Source organism: Gymnoscopelus microlampas (genome assembly GCF_963454915.1).
Source record: "Gymnoscopelus microlampas genome assembly, chromosome: 12".
Taxonomy (NCBI): domain Eukaryota; kingdom Metazoa; phylum Chordata; class Actinopteri; order Myctophiformes; family Myctophidae; genus Gymnoscopelus; species Gymnoscopelus microlampas.
This window is the reverse complement of record NC_139949.1, coordinates 43532040-43549928: the sequence shown is the minus strand read 5'-3', so window position 1 is coordinate 43549928 and position 17889 is coordinate 43532040. Positions and strand designations below refer to the sequence as shown.

The following is a 17889-nucleotide window of genomic DNA, read 5'->3' as shown; positions in this document are numbered from 1 at the left end:
CAGTCCTCATTATCCCTCTCCGTCTGTCTCACTATTTTTTATTTCAGTAAAGAATTCTTAAGCTATGGACTGGTACTATAAAAACACAATTTATTATCTTATATCTTTCTCTTATCTTTCTTTTATTACTATATTTCTCTCGTTCTCTGTATCTGTGTGTGTGTCTCTCTCTCTCAGCATCCCTTATGCTCATTTATGAGGCACTAATGACATATTTACATCTGAAATTCAATTTAAACCAGGCCATTTTGGTCAAGCAACACTTGTGTAAAGGCTCTTGAGTAGTAAGTAAGTAGGTCGGAGAGGCGCATTGTCGGTATCAGCCAGAGTGCGGGAATCTATCCCCGTTTCGCAGTGCGCTAGACCCCTGGGAGATGGACTGCTGAACACCTACCAACACCTATCCTCAGCCCCCAGGACTTACCACACCACATGCCACACCCAAGCCGGCGACTTGGCGGTGCCCGGGATCGAACCCATGTGGTCAAGAGGCGAGTGCTCTACCGACTGAGCTGAGACAAGTAGTTTTTTACCAACGTACTTGTCTTTGGGCCACATGGCCACGTGGTTGTACAGGTAGTAAGACAGGTGGTTTGGCACGAGGTCTTTGCCGGACACGCGCACGTCCACGGGATACCAGTACGCAAACTCCCTCCGCAGCTTCTGCAGGTGCTCGTTAGGAATGTCCGTCTTAGGGAACGGAGACGTCTTAAAGAAGATAAAGTCCCACACCTCTCTGGTCATCTGCTCTGGCCTGGGGGTGGGGGGGTGAGAGAGAGTGAGAGAGATAGATCTTTATTACGTGTGAAAGGAAATGGCCCTCATTTACAATAGTGCCAAGCTAAGAATACACTTAAAACCAACATTTGAGGGTAAAATAAATACATAAATAATATTAATGAAAATTGCACTAGTTGTCGTCAAGTAGCCAATGTGGAACTGTGCTGACTACAAGGTTCCTCCGATTCCGGATCCCAACCCTAGTTGTAGGCGTACCTGATGCCCAGCGGTGAGGGCCCCTGTCCGTTGAGCACGCCACCCTGCAGGAGGTGAGCCACCGTGTAGTACGCCATGTAGATGGTGGAGTCTGACAGAGACTCGATCAACCACTTCTCGTCCCACGGCAGACGTGTTCCTGTAGCAACAAAGGAACAACGTTACAGGCCTGTCACATTTGGTACATAATCAACCGATCGCAATTGTTTGAGATAATCACAATTGTTTTTGCGCGAGCGTCAGAATCGTTTCCATTCATCGCAGTATAAATTAATCCGTTGAAAAACCATGACGCGTCAAAATGTGACTCATTGTGAGCTTGTAGATTAGCTATTCTTGCAAAACTATATTTACAGGCCGCTATGTGGCCTTCAAATCTAGTCCCGTTGATCAGAGCAATAGTCACCGGGCTATGGACATTTGAAGTGTTAGATACAGCTGTAACACTGCTGTAGTGCCCCATATGTGTGCAATTTAAGTTTTTTGGTTTGACTATCCATGCCAGACCCCTGAACAGCGTTTGTGCCAGATTTGGTGTGGATTGGAGAAACAGAGCCACTAGGGCCACACTTATGTGACTATTTCCATGGCAGAACCTTGAACTGAGTGAGTTTTGCCAACTTAGGTCTGGATCGTAGCAAAGGTGCACCTGTGCCGGGGACCACATGTGCAGGGGTGCACATAACTGGTGCGCAGGTGCGCATGCGCACCCAAAATAAAAAATGCGCACCACATCAGACGACGCGAGGCGCTTTTGCGCACCAACAGCTGGGACAGGAATTTCCAAGCTTTTATTTTTTAGCAAAACTAAAAAATAAAAGCCTAGAGATCGAGGCTAGGAATTTACTTCCTGTAGCTACACTCACACAATCACGCTAAAGCACCCGTCGGCCATTAGGCCAGTACAGCCATTAGACGCAGGGGTAGAGGACGCATGCTGCACGTGATTGTATGAGTGTTGCCTCGCATCGCATTGCCTCGCTGCGTGCTGCGTGCACGCTGTTAGAGGCACTCGTCACCGATGATGAACGCACCATAATGGTGCAAAATATGCCGTGAACGTCCCAATCTGGCGGATTAAATCAGCGCAGCAGCACAGGGCACCAACCTTGGGGGCTTTACCTAACAGCGTGAGGAAAAAAAAAAGCCAAAATCGGCGGAAATAGAAGCAGAGCGTCATTTTATCTCGCGCAGCACCCCCCCCGTCGATAAAACTGTCCGGTGGGCACCGTGCTGAATCCCCCCCGCCCCCCCCCCCCCCCGTTGACAAAACGGGACGGGACCATGCGCACCAAGTCACATCTCCAGGTGCTCTTCTGAGCACCAGACCTAAAAAGTTATGTGCACCCCTGCACATGTGGCCCCTGGTGTGACTTTTCTCATAGCAGACCCCTAAACAAACGGTGCGAAAGGTGCGTCTCGCAAGTCCAGATTTACGTTTGTGAAGTCCACTGTCGGTCCACCATCGACCAACGCTCTAAGCAATTTTAATATAGGATGATTTTTGGAGTAAGAATATAGTTAGACGTATTAATGCCCGTTTTAGCCTTTACATCTTTTGTTTGCAAAGCTTAAAAGGCAAAAAGATCTTTCAATATTTAGTGCCAAAAATACAATTCAATTGTTAATCACAATTAATTTGTACGACAATTAATTGCCAACAAAAATTGCATGATCGTGACCAGTTCTGACAACCCTACATGCACACGCACACACAGTGATAAAAATGGGCAGTGACAAGCACATAAAGCCATGCAAAAGCAAATCAGTCACAGTCTACTTTGTACTGAGCGGGAGGTGTTTTATGTGAAGTTTGCCCTGCAAAGAAAAATCTTTGGACGGAAAATGCAACAAACAGCATGAGCTGATGTTTGAACAATTTACCTGTGGGACTTGGTGTTTTACCTTGCTAAATATATGAGGAGTCACTGGCGGTTATTGAGTTTGTTTAGCATGTCTGTCTATTCCTGTGTGGCAGTGGTTTCATCAGAAGTCCTCTAGCTCCCTCTACAGTCCACAGACAATCTACCATTAAACAGCTTAAGCACATGAACCCTACTGTCCCTATTCTGGAGCAAACATTCTGCAAAAATAGCAGATCTACAAGCTTGTAGATCAGCTATTATCAATGAGATTTGGTGTAGAGGGAAAAAAGGAGGGGGCCAATTATAGACCCCCGGGGGCCCCTGGTCAACGATGTATATAGTTTAACCCACTCAGAGTTACTACAGGGGGTCCGTCAAATCAATGTGATATGATTTTTCTTTTTACCATAACCACTCGAAACCTAGCATCCCTTTTCTGAGGAGAACTTTAGCCAAAAATAGCAGATCTACAAGCTCACAACGCCTCGCGCTGCTGTGTCTGTGCACGCCACTGTCTGCAGTGGTTGGAGGTGCTACTCTTCAACAAACCGACATACACGTCACACACACACTCACCGAGGCCATAGGTGCGAGAGCAGGCGTGCTCCTGGAGCCAAGCCAGTGTTGCTTCGAAGTTCTTCCTGGTCTCCTCACAGAACCTGCACAGTGGAACCAACGCACAGCACATACTGTCAGTGGTGGAAAGTAACTAAGTACATTTACTTAAGTACTTTACTTAAAGTACAATTTCGAGGTAGTTTACTTGAGTATTTCCAATGTCCAATACTTTTACTTCTACTCCACTATATCTTAGAGGCAAATATTGTACTTTTACTCCACTAAAATTTGAAAACTTTAGTTACTAGGTACTTTGTAGATTTTGATTATTACAAAACATACATTACCCACTTCAGCCCTATCTACATTTTGCCCATTTGAAAATAGCCTATCTACAAGCTCACAATGCGTTGCAAACTTCAACTGGGACATTCTCTGCATAATGAGTACTTTCTAATTTTGGTACTTTAAGTACATTTTAATACCAATACTCTTGTACTTTTACTCAAGTACATTTTGAATTCCAGACTTTAACTTGTTAACAGAGTATTTCTATAATGCAGTATTGATATTTTTACTTAAAGTAAGAAATGGGTGTACTTTTTCCACCACTGCATACTGTGTAGAGAACACTAACAGTACACACACACACACACACATAAAAACTATTGTATAGAACACTCTACTCTGTAAAGGATGCTCTAACAGCAGCCCCACATTGCAGAGAAGGCCAGGAGACAAGGGACATGCAGGTGTCTTACGTCTCCAAAGACTTGAGGGCTTCATTGGCCTGCTGCTTCCACTCCGCGTTACCATAGTCCAGGTACCTGAAAGACAGGACAGAAATACAATCGATGTTCATTAAAAACAACAGCTGTTTTGAAAAGAACTTTCTGCTGAATTGAGATTTGAACCTGCTGGTGTCAGACTACATAATGTGTGTGGCTAAAAGGACCAACCAACGCAGGATTAAGTAGGCATTTATCACCAATAGCACAACAATTATTATAGTAGCAATACAATTTAACTTTCTTTAAGAGGACACTTTTTTTACGTTTCAGTTCAAAATTTGTCAACTCACTTTTTTGTTTGATTACTTCCAATTTCCCTTGTTTATTCTGTATCGTGAATGAGTTCTCTCTCCTGAATTGGTTAAAATTGGTATCCCGACCTGAAGAGCTGTAGAGCTCTTATAACAAACAAATATCAATTACAGCACCTTTAACTAGTGTTATGTAACCCAGTGGTTCTCAAACTTTTTCATGTCAAGGACCCCTAAATTGACACTTATTAGCCCGTGGACCCCCATTTGAAAAGATATGCCAGGGACCCCCATAAGAGAAGATTTTTACGGCTCAAGCTGTGATTCTCAGCCATTTTAATTTCATGGACACCCAGTTTGACATGCATTAGGCTACAGACCCCCATTTAATGCCATTTCTATCTCTGGGACCACAATTTATATTTTAAAATTAATTAATTAATTAATTCAACTCAGTGTCCAAATGTTCCATTTGTACACTCTCAGAGTTACAGACCTATAAGGGTCCATTTGGTTCCTAACTATCCATAATTTATCTGGGGACCCCCTGGAACTCCCTCAAGGACCCCTGGGGGTCCCCGGACCCCACTTTGAGAACCAATGATCTAACGCTCTGACATAAAGCTACTGAGTTTATCTTAGAAACATTTTTCTTTTTTTCCGGCACTCACCACTGGTCACAGAGGGCCACCACACACTCGTCGGCTGACCGGGACATGACCTGCTTTTCAGGCTCCATGTAGACCAGGGCATCTCCCTGGGATGGAGAAATAAACAAGATATTACTCCACTATGTTCAGCTTCATTTACTGCATACTCCATCGAACGCTGTGTTGCTTGCCAGCCAGCACTGAGCTACAGGCTAACACAATTTAGGCTTTAATCAGCACATGCAAACTCACAGACAAGACTCACAAAATAACCATGGAACTTTGTGTGCACCCCTGGAACTTCTGAACTCTAAAAAGGTACTGCTTTTTAGGTTTGTTTACCACTTAAGCCTTATATAATAGACCAGTGGTTCTCAACCTGTGGTACGCGTACCACCGGTGGTACTTGAGCCCCCCCCTGGTGGTACGCGGAAGAATCTTCCCAAAAATGAAAAAAGTGGGGGGGGAAAAAAAAAAAAAAAAAAATTATATATATGAAAACATAATAAAACTATCGAAATACTACTTTGAATGGAAATAACATCACCATAATATCACTCAAATTTAATTTAAAAAAGGTTTTGTTGAACACTTTGTCAGTGTGGGAACAGCGCATTTCCTGGCTGTTACTTTGAATGCGCCGGTACTGGTAGCCACGATCAAAACAAACACGGTGAAGGGCAGGGGCATAGAGTTAAAAATAAGGGCAGGGGTGAAAGTGGGCCGGCACGGTCCGGAACGGCGTTCCGATAAAAGATTCGGTGGCGGAACGCCGTTCCGTTAAGAAAAAGTCAAACGGGACGACGGGACACTCTCACAGATCCGTGATTTCCCCCCACTGTTTGTCTGACTTTTTTTTTTCTCCCCCATTCCGCATAAACAGCTGCTTTCGCGTGAAGTTAAGTAGTTTCAACTAGGCTACCTGGGTACTTCTACTTCCAGTAGTATGATTTCAAAATAAAACGTGTGTTGAATTGTAACATTACAAGGATAGAGTTTTAAAAAACCTCTTATTCTGAAATGCACATCGTTTTGAAAGGAAACCAGATTTATTTTCTGGAGGCCACTTGACAGCTTTCTGCTCACGGAACACAGCTCCACTTGACTAACGTGCATCGTCAAAATGTCAATAACACGGACGTGGGTCATGGGACATTATGGAATATAAAGACTTTGTGGCAAAAGTTCATATTTACAACCATGATCTCTGAAACCAAGACAATGTGGGGCTATGGAACAAAAGTGTGTTTTCTTTCATCTTTTCAGAAGGTGAGTAATTCATCTTATCTAATGCTGACAGTGGTGGAAAGTAACTAAGTACATGTACTCAAATACTGTACTTGAGTATAATTTTAAGGTAATTTTACTTGACTGGAGTATTTCCAATTTGCAATATTTTTATTTCTATTCCAATACATCTCAGAGGCAAATATTATACGATATATACGAAAATGAACTGATATCTTTGCTTCTGGGGGTCCCTGGCACAAAACATTTTCAAATGGGGGTCCACGGTTGAATATCTATCAATTTAGGGGTCCTTGGCATGATAAAGGTTGAAAACCACTGCCCTAAATCCATCCTAAACCCGCCCAAAAAGCATCAATAACCGCTAATAACCGCCCAAAAAATCACGCGCGCTTCGCCAACGTGCACGCGCTGCGCGCGCGTGCACGTTTGGCGGTAATGGTACTTGGAATGACAGATAAAATCTGAGGTGGTACTTGTTGTAAAAAGGTTGAGAACCACTGTAATAGACGATCTACCTGCTCACAGCATGTTGCATCCCGATGTGTTGTGAGCTTGTTGATCAGTTTGCTATGTTTTGAACATTTTTGCCTAAAATGACCAGGTTCACAGTGGTTAAGTGCGCACACAGCTTTGAATTCATGTTGGGGTGGCAGTACCTTGTCTATCAACATCTTCTGGATGGGTTTCTTGACATCCTGGACCTTCTGGCCCTTGTAGCCATCAACCAGCATGATCTAAAGGAGAGAGGAACATAAACAGTTTACGTGACCGACTGTCCGTAGCACGCAAAAATGTACAATTCTCTTTAGGGATGTTAACAATTAATCGATTTTCGATTAACTACCGTTAAGAAATTATCCGATTAAATCAAACAATTAACAATTAATTGAAAAAAATTAAATAAAAAAAACTTTTTTTTAAATGTTCAGAACCCAAGATATGATGATTTGAAGATTTTCTGCTCCATTCACTTCTTGTTTAATTTACTGAAAAAGGCTGTATCTCGGCTTCTAAGCACTTTTTTTAAAATCTGAAATTAACACATTGAGTGCCAGGGTTTTTTCAAAACAGGGTACCTCCAGTGCCTGGAATTTTAACCATTTTTGGACCTTTTTCAAGTAGTCACAAAACATTTTCAGTGATCACCGTCCTCACGGTGATCCCCTCATTACACACATAGAGGTCTTGTACAATCCGGGGAAAAAGATTAAAAACATTCGGTAATCCGTTCCATAGTTGCAGCCAGTTGAAAATAGTCGAAAATACATCGTAAAAACAAAAAGTACACAGGAGCCGAGATACAGGCTTTTGAAGTCATAACTTAACCAGGAAGTGGATTGGAGTCTAAATCTTCGTAAAATGATATCTCCTGGTGCTCAAAAAAGAGATTTTTGCTCAAAAACGGCCATAACCGTTTTTGGCACACCTCGTTTGGATTATGAAAAACGGTCCGGACCGTTTTTGGCACTCAATGTGTTAAGATTCTCAGATTTAAAAAAAAAAGCCGCTTATCAGTTAACCGGTTAATCGGTCGATAAGGTTATCAATTATCAATTAATGAATTGATCGATAATTTGCATCCCTAATTCTCTGGATACTGGGTTGGACGCGTCAAAGGTTTACTCAGTGCTGTTTTTCCCGACTGAAAAATGTTGTTAGGCCAAGGTCCTATGAAAACAGTGTGAAAGGAGCCACCACACTAGTTTTGGTGGCCATACAGCCAACCAGTTGGCTGTATGGCTACCAAAACTAGTGTGGTGATCTGCTTGGAAATTGCAGGTTGAGGTTTTAACCTTTGCTTTTATGAAATACTTGAGATCATTAGAGTTTTCTGGAAGATTGAACATAATATTCTATTGCTAGTTTGACCACTTCAAATACTCTTTAATCTTAAAATAACAAATAACCGTAAATAGGCTATCTATATGCTTACAACGAGTAGTAAGTATAGTAGCCTATTTTTGGTGCGGGACATGCTTCCATAGAAGATACTGTATGCTGACATAGAATGCAAATGACTGAAATCAGTCGTGGTCACTGAGAACTTTAATCCATGAATACATAAACGTATTACACATACAGTATCTAATGAGTGCCCGGGGGCTAACACCATTATGGACAAATTAATTTGCATTAATCTGGCCAAGCCTAATGCACAGCAGAGGAATCAAACCATAGAATCCTTCACGGTAGAATGAAACTCACGCCCTCATAGAATCCTTTAAGGTAGACCTTCTCCTTGGCTTCGGCCAACTTCTCTCTGTCATTCTGACTCTGAATCTTCAGTTCGTCACACACCAGAGGAGCAGACAGGCTCCCATAGCCTGGAATTTCAATTATGGGAACCTGACACACACACACACACACACACACACACACACACACACACACACACACACACACACACACACACACACACACACACACACACACACACACACACACACACACACACACACACACACACACACACACACACACACACACACACACAGAGCATTTCAACAGACTGAACCAAATTACTTTCTCTCTGTGCTGAAGATGGTTGGGTGAAATATACAATTGTAAGTTCATGGAGGATATTAACTTACTGGCTCAAAAGGCAATACCATCTTGTCTTCAATTCCATACTTCTCCCTCAGGGCCTTTGGGAGAAAAATAAAAAAAGAAACTGCATCAATAGCCACTTGATTAATAGTGTGCAGAGTATGTTATGTGCAGTGTGTAACATAGCAACATCAAAATGGAACACTTCGCAAAAGCTACAGGCAAGCCTAAAAAAAATGATTCCTGTTTCTGTGCTATTGAATGAAATAGCAGACCTTAGTATTTACCTGGCATTCCAAGTCGGCAGCTTATATTCTTTCAAGATATGTCAATACCTTCTCAGATTTCTTCCTATGCTGAAGCTACAGGTGTCAGGTTACCACATATTGGACCATTATTATGTTTGACCTATTAGTGACATCATACATCGTCCTGGTTACATTACACATGCAACTCAGATTTCAGGGGAGGGGACCTTTAAACGAACCTGTTTCTTCTTGATGTCTCTAAGAGCAGCGATGTCATCAGGAGCATCAGATGGAACGCTGGTCACCACCCCGGTACCTGAGGAGCACAAGGAACACCACACAGGATAGGTCCTGGTTAAGGGACACGTTTTTGCTGAGCGGGTGCGTGTGTCTCATTCATGTTATCTGGCTGGATGTCCCTTGCTGGTCTAGGAACTCAAACAAGCAATTTTCTGGGCCCAACATGTTTGCCATCGTCATATGTATAACAAAGAAGTGTTACTTCATCAAAACGCTGTAAACCAATGCAGATATGCAAACATCTACTGAGATATTCTATCATCCTCATGACAGATGGAAGTTGAAATCCCAATGAAATCCCCAAAGCAACAAAGGCTGCTATGATTCATAGAACTGACAAATCAGAAAATAAATGAATAACAAGCACATTTTGAAGTGTATGGGTATCCCAGTGCACAACCAGCTGACAAATATGATGATACATATTATTAATGTAATGTGTGCACCTGTTGTATTGTACTTTAGTATTTTGCAAATATAAAATTTCAGTATCCTTTCTAGCAGGTTGACACATACAGATTTTATGCCTCGATTATCACAAGGGCATTCGCCCTTGTGATAATCGAGGCATAATAGGGCAAGGGCGAATGCCAAATGTTCATCACATATCAATGCCGCAACTGTGGCGGACAAGAGTTCCTTCCACAGCAAGGTTGCACACGCTCAGCGCGTGGTGACATTATAGCTTGCGTTGATGGGTCAGTTACGGCCCTATCAGCCCTAGGATTGATAACAGCTATCAGCCCCAGGGCTCAGTTATCACTCTCTCAATCCTTTTATCACACAGGATACGTGATAAACATGCATAGATGAGGTGCACTTTCCGAGAGGCACGCTGGCAGTGTTTAGCAGTAGTGTTCTGACATCCATCGTTTTTTTGTAATACATCATTTGGATTGTGTTATGACATAAATGTCTTAAACCCATACCTTTGTCCTCCTTGATGGTGAGCATGGGAAGAGCATAGATGACCTTGTAAGAGGTCAGAGGGGCATTCAGTGCACAGCCCAAAATATCCTGGTGAGAGAGAGAGAGACTTAGAACCACTCGTACAAATTATATCTGTTACTGAATGAAACCTTCAGTGACAGAACCTCGTACACAACCTAATATACAATATGTCATGCAGCTGGGAGCTACGATTTAGGTACCGGTATACTGATTTCAACAACGTTTCCAAGGTCCCTCCAGGCTAACAAATAGAAAAATAAAAAAAACATCATCTGCGGTAGGGCTGGCCAATAGTGACATGAGAGTAGATACCATGCGTGATTTAGCATATTGTATTATTATGATATGGCATAAATGTTGTCTTTTCCTGGTTTTAATGGCTACATTACAGTGATATTTATTTCTAAACTTCCCTGACTGTTTCTAGTTGTTCTATTATTTGCTTTTTCCCAGTTAGTTATTATATAGGAGATGATTATTTATCAAAAATCTCATTATTTAAGTATTGTGTGAACCCATAGTCATCCTCACAATATCGTCACAAAATCGATATCGAAGTATTTGGTCAAACATATTGTGAATTTGTGCCCATATCGCCTAAGCCTAATCCGCAGGAGAGCATTAAGTGCAGCGTTAACAAGCCGGATACCTGTCCCAGTATCTCCATAACCACTGGCACCACTCCATCGTCCTTGGTGAATCCCTGGTAGCTCATGTTTCTGGCAGACCTCCTGGTGCTGATGAACACGTCTCCGTTGGCCGTCTCAAAGGCGATGTACTTCATGTCGGGCCTCACCCAACAGTTGGTCTGGCCGAACATGGTCTCTGGTCTCATGGTGGCTGCCACCAGGTAGATGTTCTTACCTTTCAGAGCACTGAACGGAAACCATGATGATATAGTGTCAAAGTTGCACAGGTGTTATTATGACAGTGTTGTTAACCACACAAGCTGTAGCATCCCTATTTGGGGCATGTCACAATAGGTGAACATTCAGCAAAAAAAAAGCCGCTCTTCACGTCGTGAGTTTGTAGATTGGCTATTTTTGTCAAAGACATTTGGTGTAGAGGGGGAAAAAAGTACTACCGACCCAGGTGAATGAAGTATATGTGGTTTAGGTGGTTAATTCAATGAGAAGACAGACTTGAAAGGGCATTCTGACTGTTTCTCATTCATTCTCAAAAGTCCAGTTTAAAGGGTAAGACCACTTTGGTAGAGGTTTGGGTTGTGTAGTTACCTTGCCATGATGTAACTCCAAAGGTGGGCAAGAAATAAAAAAAGGATCCTCAATTGATTAGAAATTGATAATTCAAAATATGCTCCTCATTGACTTACATTGTACGGTGAAACAGCTCTCAAAGTCACTCTTTTAGCACATAAATGAACCCAAACATAGCTGATTCAGACAATATAGAACATCACCAAACCCAGTACTGTTTGTTTTTTTAATAAAAATGTCAACTTCCTGTTGATTTTACTATTTGAAGGTCTGGATCCGGATCCGCCGATCGAGTCCGGGTTTTCTACTTATTAAAAATGGCAAAATCAACAGGAAGTTGACATTTTTATAAAAAAAAAAAACAGTACTGGGTTTGGTGATGTTCTATATTGTCTGAATCAACTTTGTTTGCGTTCGTTTTTGTGCTAAAAGAGTGACTATGAGAGCAGTTTTACCGTACAATGTAAGTCAATGAGGAGCATATTTTGAATTATCAATTTCTAATCAATGGAGCAATTATTTTTTATTTCTTGCCCACCTTTGGAGTTACGTCATGGCAAGGTAACTACACAACCCAAACCTCTACCAAAGTGGTCTTGCCCTTTAAGCACATCTTCAAAGGTTTTACAAGCACCTCAGAGATCAACTCGCTTTCAAAAAGGTAAGTACTTCAAAGTATTACTTTGATGTAGCATTCTAGAATATAACAGCACGTATAAACGGTTAGAATCTTGTGAATAAATTCATGCATCATTTTCCAGTAATTTACTCAAACATCAATCATCTGAAAAGCCTTAAAATAACATTTAAATTCAGGCATTTTTTTACTGCTGCTGGCTATGCGTAAACATTTGACAAATCAGCTTAACTGAAACCACCAATTGGCATTTACAAAAACACACAGTAACCATTTTGACAGGTAAGCGTAGCTGCAGGTAACGTTAATCGTGGATGTGTTTCATTGAGGTGTTTGTAAAGGCCTTGTCCATGCTAGTAACACACAAAAACAATTCCACCATTATGCATGTTTACCTATTCAAATGGCTTCTGAAGAGGGCCTATAGAGTGTATAGCAGAACTGCGCTGTTGTTCTTGATATGCGGTTTGTACTAAAACAAGAATTGCTATATACAAGTACTTGAATTTGATCGTTACCCCCTCTTTAGAAACACAGGAAATTAAGTTCACGTAAGCTAGAGCAAAGCTAGTATTGTCAGAGCATATCCTGGAAATAAATCAAAGCTACTACTACCAGAGCAATCCTGAAACTAAATCAATGCTTCCACTATCAGAGCATATCCCGAAATGAAATCTATGCAACTACTATGAGAGCATATCCTGAAAATAAATCCATGCTAGTACTACTGTCAGAGCATATCCTGAATATAAATCCATGGTTCTACTGTCAGAGCATATCCTAAAAATAAATCCATATGACCTAGAAAGCTGAGACAGGAGCAACTAAGGACAAAGTAAAATAAATATAATTGTTTTGAATGGTCAGTATTACTTATATTTCTGAAATATTCTTTAACAATGCAAAGGAAAGAATCTTTCTGAATCATCTCCCGAATCCATCCAATGAACGCTATTCCTCTTGAGAAATGTATTAGAGAACAGAGCTCTGCACCTCCAGCAAATTCTATCAGAATCACATTTCTTTCCTGTGCTCATACATTTCTCATTTCAGCAGTAAACGTGTTATAGTTATTGCACAGCTTGGTTGAATGCTTGATTCTGATTGGGCAATCACAACGTACTATGACGAACAGACTGTTGCTTTGGATAGAGACTGAGGACCTGGATCATATCAATCCAAGGTGCTTGGTTTTTGCAGTATCCAACATGCCGGCCAAATAAACACACATTCTCATTTTACAGCTGAAGCAGCACACTAAAACAATGTCTATAGATGAGAAATAACATAATCATGGTTCCTATTTGACCTCATTGGCATTATCGAACTATTCTCTTTACAGTGAGCAATCCAGTGAGCAAATCATTTAAAGAAAATCAATGACATAATGTTGTTGTTATAACTTGTGTTGTAAGTATTGATTTGTTGGCCTGGGCCGTAGCTTGAGGCTCCAGGCACCCTAGGCTAAAATGCCAGCCTGACAACGTGTCGCGGGTTTGACTCCCGTTCCCGCCGACCTCTGCTGCGTGTCACCCTCCCTCTCTCTCCCCATTTCCTGTCAGCCTACTTTCCCTTTCTAAATAAAGGCATTAAAAAAAAAAAAAAATCTATTAGAAAAAGTATTGATTTGTTTTTTAAAGGACCACTTCACCCATTTTCAACCTATCTGCATATAATTGGTCCTCACTAATGCTCATTATAAGTATAATATGGCACTGTTTACATCTACTCGCTCTGTGAGGAGGGCTGTGGACAGTGCAATAACCTACCAGTGCCTACCAGTGACATCATCAGTAGGCAGGTTTGGTCATTTCAAACAAGATTCCAAACTTTTTTTTAATTATTAATGCAAGCTTCTACTTGGAAACCCGATGGACAATGTCATTGGTAGGCAGGTTTCTTAACTGTCCACAGTCCGCCAATGAGACGCCAAGTGAGTAGACCGAAATTTTGCCATCTTAAAATATAATAACTAATTATTATGAAGATAAGGTTGAAAATGGGTGAAGTGCTCCTTCAAGTAGCTGTGAAATAAGCGGTATAATTGAAAAGTGAGCAAAGTGACCCCTTCAGGGAGATCAGACCCCTTGCATCACCCTGTCAGGGTTAATTTCTCAATAATGACTGACTCATTGTTCATTATCCCTTACATACTGTGAATCCCTGGCGACGCTTTCACACAGCATTACCTTTTCCCTGCACAGTTGCAGGCAGAATAAGCAGTAATAGCTTTACAGGCCAATTAAATGAGAAGGCAAACAGTTTGTTACCTGCTATAGAATACTTTGGTCTTGAATTTCGCTGGGTAGGGCTCAACAATCTTCATCTTGATGAGAGTGTACTCTTGTGGTCCAACTCCCTAGAAATGGAGGGTGGGGAAGGGCGGTGTTACTATCATAGCAGAGCCCCAATCTTTGCCCAGCTTTTTCCGCACTATAACAAAAATACGGAATTTGGCAATGGCTAGCTTTTGTGAACATTTAAAAGTGCTTAGTGGTATGTGGTGGTAAAAACTGAAGTCTCTAGTTGGTGGGTGGTAAATTGGCATAAACAAACCAATGCTGTGTTTGTTAACGAAATATCCCATCTACCTACAGGTCGAATGCACTGGTGATAACTGATCAATGAAGCATTTGAAGCAATAGCACCACTACTAAAAGTATATATATGAAGCATTACTCTTCAGATCAACCCCCACCCCTTCCACAACCAACCAACCAGTATAACTCAGGGTTTAACCTTGCACACCGAGTCCACATTATTATATTACTTGCAAAACTTTCACCTAACAAACAAAACAGAGTCATCAAGCAGTGAGGATGATCGTGTGGTCCTCTAACTTGTAAAAAAAAAAAAAAAAAGTATTGGATCCATCCAATCCTGAGAGTGAATAAAGGAGGAGAGTTTCACCTGCTGATCAAGAAGCTGTGGAATTATCCCGATCGTTTCAAGGTTTATTTCAGTGGCCAAGTTTGATGCTTTGTTAGCAATACTGGAGCCACAAATTAAAAAGAAAAAACGACCAATTTCCGTGACCCGATCGATCCCCAATAGTGGCTGGCAGTAGATGTGCGTGCGTGCACACACAGAGTTTAACTGGCATTTCAAATTGTGTCATCGCACTGGAAAAGTGCACACTAGGCAATGAGGCTTTCCTGAATCCGCAGATATTCAGGGCAGGGCAAGACGATGCGAAAAACGCAGAAAATCAAACCTTATCGGACATCTTGTATGACAGATGAAAGTTTTGGAGGCGGTGAGTAAACGTGATTGACACAACATGAGATCGGATAAAAAAAAATAACTTGTGCCAATTTCGGACGAAAAATACGGACTCAGTATGCAAGAGCCTTTAGCGTCAGCTGTGCTGATTCCGCTGCTGTGTGTCAAACTTCCAAACCCATCAATAGCCAACGGACATTACTGCTACCACCTGAAAAACTAGAAACCAGAGTTACAGTAGCCACAGTTGCTATACCTCTCCAGTCTGCCTGTCATGGTCCATGCACGGCTGTCCATCCTTGGGCGAGTAGATGGTGTACCTGCAGAGGGTCAGTGAATGGCAAAGCCTTCAGAAATACATAATTCGCCACATTTAACACAATGTTTCGCGACAAGTTATAAGCTTGTAGATCGGCTATTTTCGGCAAAGAAATGTACAGGGTACAATTGACGATAGAGAAAGGTAATAAGACACAAATGTCTTATTATCTGACCTTTTGCCAAACTTGATCTTCCCCCTCTCCTTTAGAGTCATGAACTGCCATCTGACGAAGGAATCATAGAAGGGGTTGACATCTGTGGTGATGAATGAACGCCTCCAATCCACCTGAGAGAAGCACATAATGTTATTCAGCTGAGGAGGACAAGTAACCCGTTATCAATTTATTATAGCAATGGTTCTCCAACGTTTTTTTTGGTTTGTTTCTTCACCAATTTCAGCTTAAGTTTTAGGTCTTGTCTCCCTCTACTGACAGAGAGAGGTAATTGCAACAATGTCCAAACTACAATAAAGACACGTTATCTACTGTTCAATCCGGTGCAACGTCTGCTTCAAACAAGGGAACCAGGAGACCTGGTACTGCCAGACCCCTAGTGGTTGAAATCTGAATGGCCGGGCTTCGCATGACGTGTGTCCCTTCTATGTCCCTTCTATGACGAAAGGGGGACAGACTTTTTTGGCTGGGGCCGGGGGACAAAGTGACCATGCCCATGTATGGAGAAAACGGATACAAAGCCTCATGTAAGCCCGACCCCTTGGGTCTGGCAACAAAAACTTAACATTGACATCCTCAACTAGTAGGTGTCCTACCCTACACCAGGGTCTACATTTCTCAATTTAAGAGTAGGGGGAACCACTTCCAAACATGTGCTAGTTATATTGTATTACTATTAGCATATTCTACCATACATACTGGTTAAATTATTACGTTTTATTCATTAAAATAAGTCCTGGATTATAGTTTTAACTGAAACAAAACACTACTTTCAGCAAAGAACTCTATTATTATTACCAATTAGAAAGTGGTAATGTATTGCAACGAAGTGATGATAAAACTCAGTGGAAAGAAATATTGAAAAAAAAGGAGGCACATACTTTTGAAGCTTCAAATTACATCCTCAAATAGGGATGAAATCATTAATTGACTGAAGAGAACATTAATCAAATTAATTTGAACAAAATCAAATGAGTTAATCAAGAATTGTTTAATAAGAATAATTAGTATAATAAAAAAGTCAAATACTAGCTAAGTAGGCTAATCAGTTCAGTGATGAAAGTACACATCACTGAAATATACACATTTATAATATTGACAGAAATCTAAATGTTAATGCTTTTCTTTGTTCCAATACATAATACAATTAATGACTTGTGTTTTTCATTGCTGGGTAAACATAGGTCCACTCATATTTTCCCACTACACCAAATCGCTTACCCGAAAACAACTGATCTACAAGCTCTCGTTTAGCAAACACTACACATTGTGAGCTTGTAGATGATCTGCTATTTTTTGCTAGAATAGGGACAATAGGGTTCATGTGGGTAATATGCAGCACATTCAGCACTTTGGTCAACTATGGTTGTTTTTAAATGTGCTTCATCAATAGAATTGGCCTGACTATAATAGTTCTCCTCAGCAGTGTGCAGCTGGAAGCGGTCTTTTTCAACTGCACACAGAAGCACAGTGACTTTACAATGTGTATTCACTATACCAGCTAAATGATAGATTAGGCACCAAATGGACCCTTATGGGTCTGTAACTCTGAGAGTGTTCAAATTTGTACACTCTCAGAGTTAAATTGACATTGATTTTACAATATAAATTGCGGTCCAAGTGATAGAAATGCCATTAAATGGGGGTCTGTAGCCCTAATGCATGTCAAACTGGGGGTCCTTGAAATTAAAATGGTTGAGAATCACTGCTAGAGCTGTAAAAAAAATCTTCTCTTATGGGGGTCCCTGGCATATCTTTTGAAATGGGGGTCCGCGGGCTAATAAGTGTCAATTTGGGGGTCCTTGACATGAAAAAGTTTGAGAACCACTGCACTATACACATATATGCTAACCAAAGCTCATCATAAGAAGAAGCACAATATACTGAAATGTTAAGGTTTTATGAAGGTCT

General features: G+C 41.2%; 1 protein-coding gene across 1 annotated transcript in view; it reads right to left on the bottom strand.

The window, feature by feature from the left end:
* Positions 1–17889, bottom strand: part of lars1b (leucyl-tRNA synthetase 1b) — a 49042-nt gene that overhangs the window by 26138 nt on the left and 5015 nt on the right. Inside the window, exons 7-20 of the mRNA XM_084073385.1 lie at positions 15979–16091; positions 15741–15804; positions 14533–14621; positions 11058–11283; positions 10387–10474; positions 9397–9473; positions 8954–9007; positions 8568–8708; positions 7019–7096; positions 5133–5218; positions 4181–4246; positions 3438–3520; positions 997–1135; positions 542–754 (exon numbers count right to left, since the gene is read on the bottom strand). Coding sequence (XP_083929511.1) covers positions 542–754; positions 997–1135; positions 3438–3520; positions 4181–4246; positions 5133–5218; positions 7019–7096; positions 8568–8708; positions 8954–9007; positions 9397–9473; positions 10387–10474; positions 11058–11283; positions 14533–14621; positions 15741–15804; positions 15979–16091 — 1517 coding nt within the window. The remainder of the gene's footprint in view (positions 1–541; positions 755–996; positions 1136–3437; positions 3521–4180; positions 4247–5132; positions 5219–7018; positions 7097–8567; positions 8709–8953; positions 9008–9396; positions 9474–10386; positions 10475–11057; positions 11284–14532; positions 14622–15740; positions 15805–15978; positions 16092–17889) is intronic.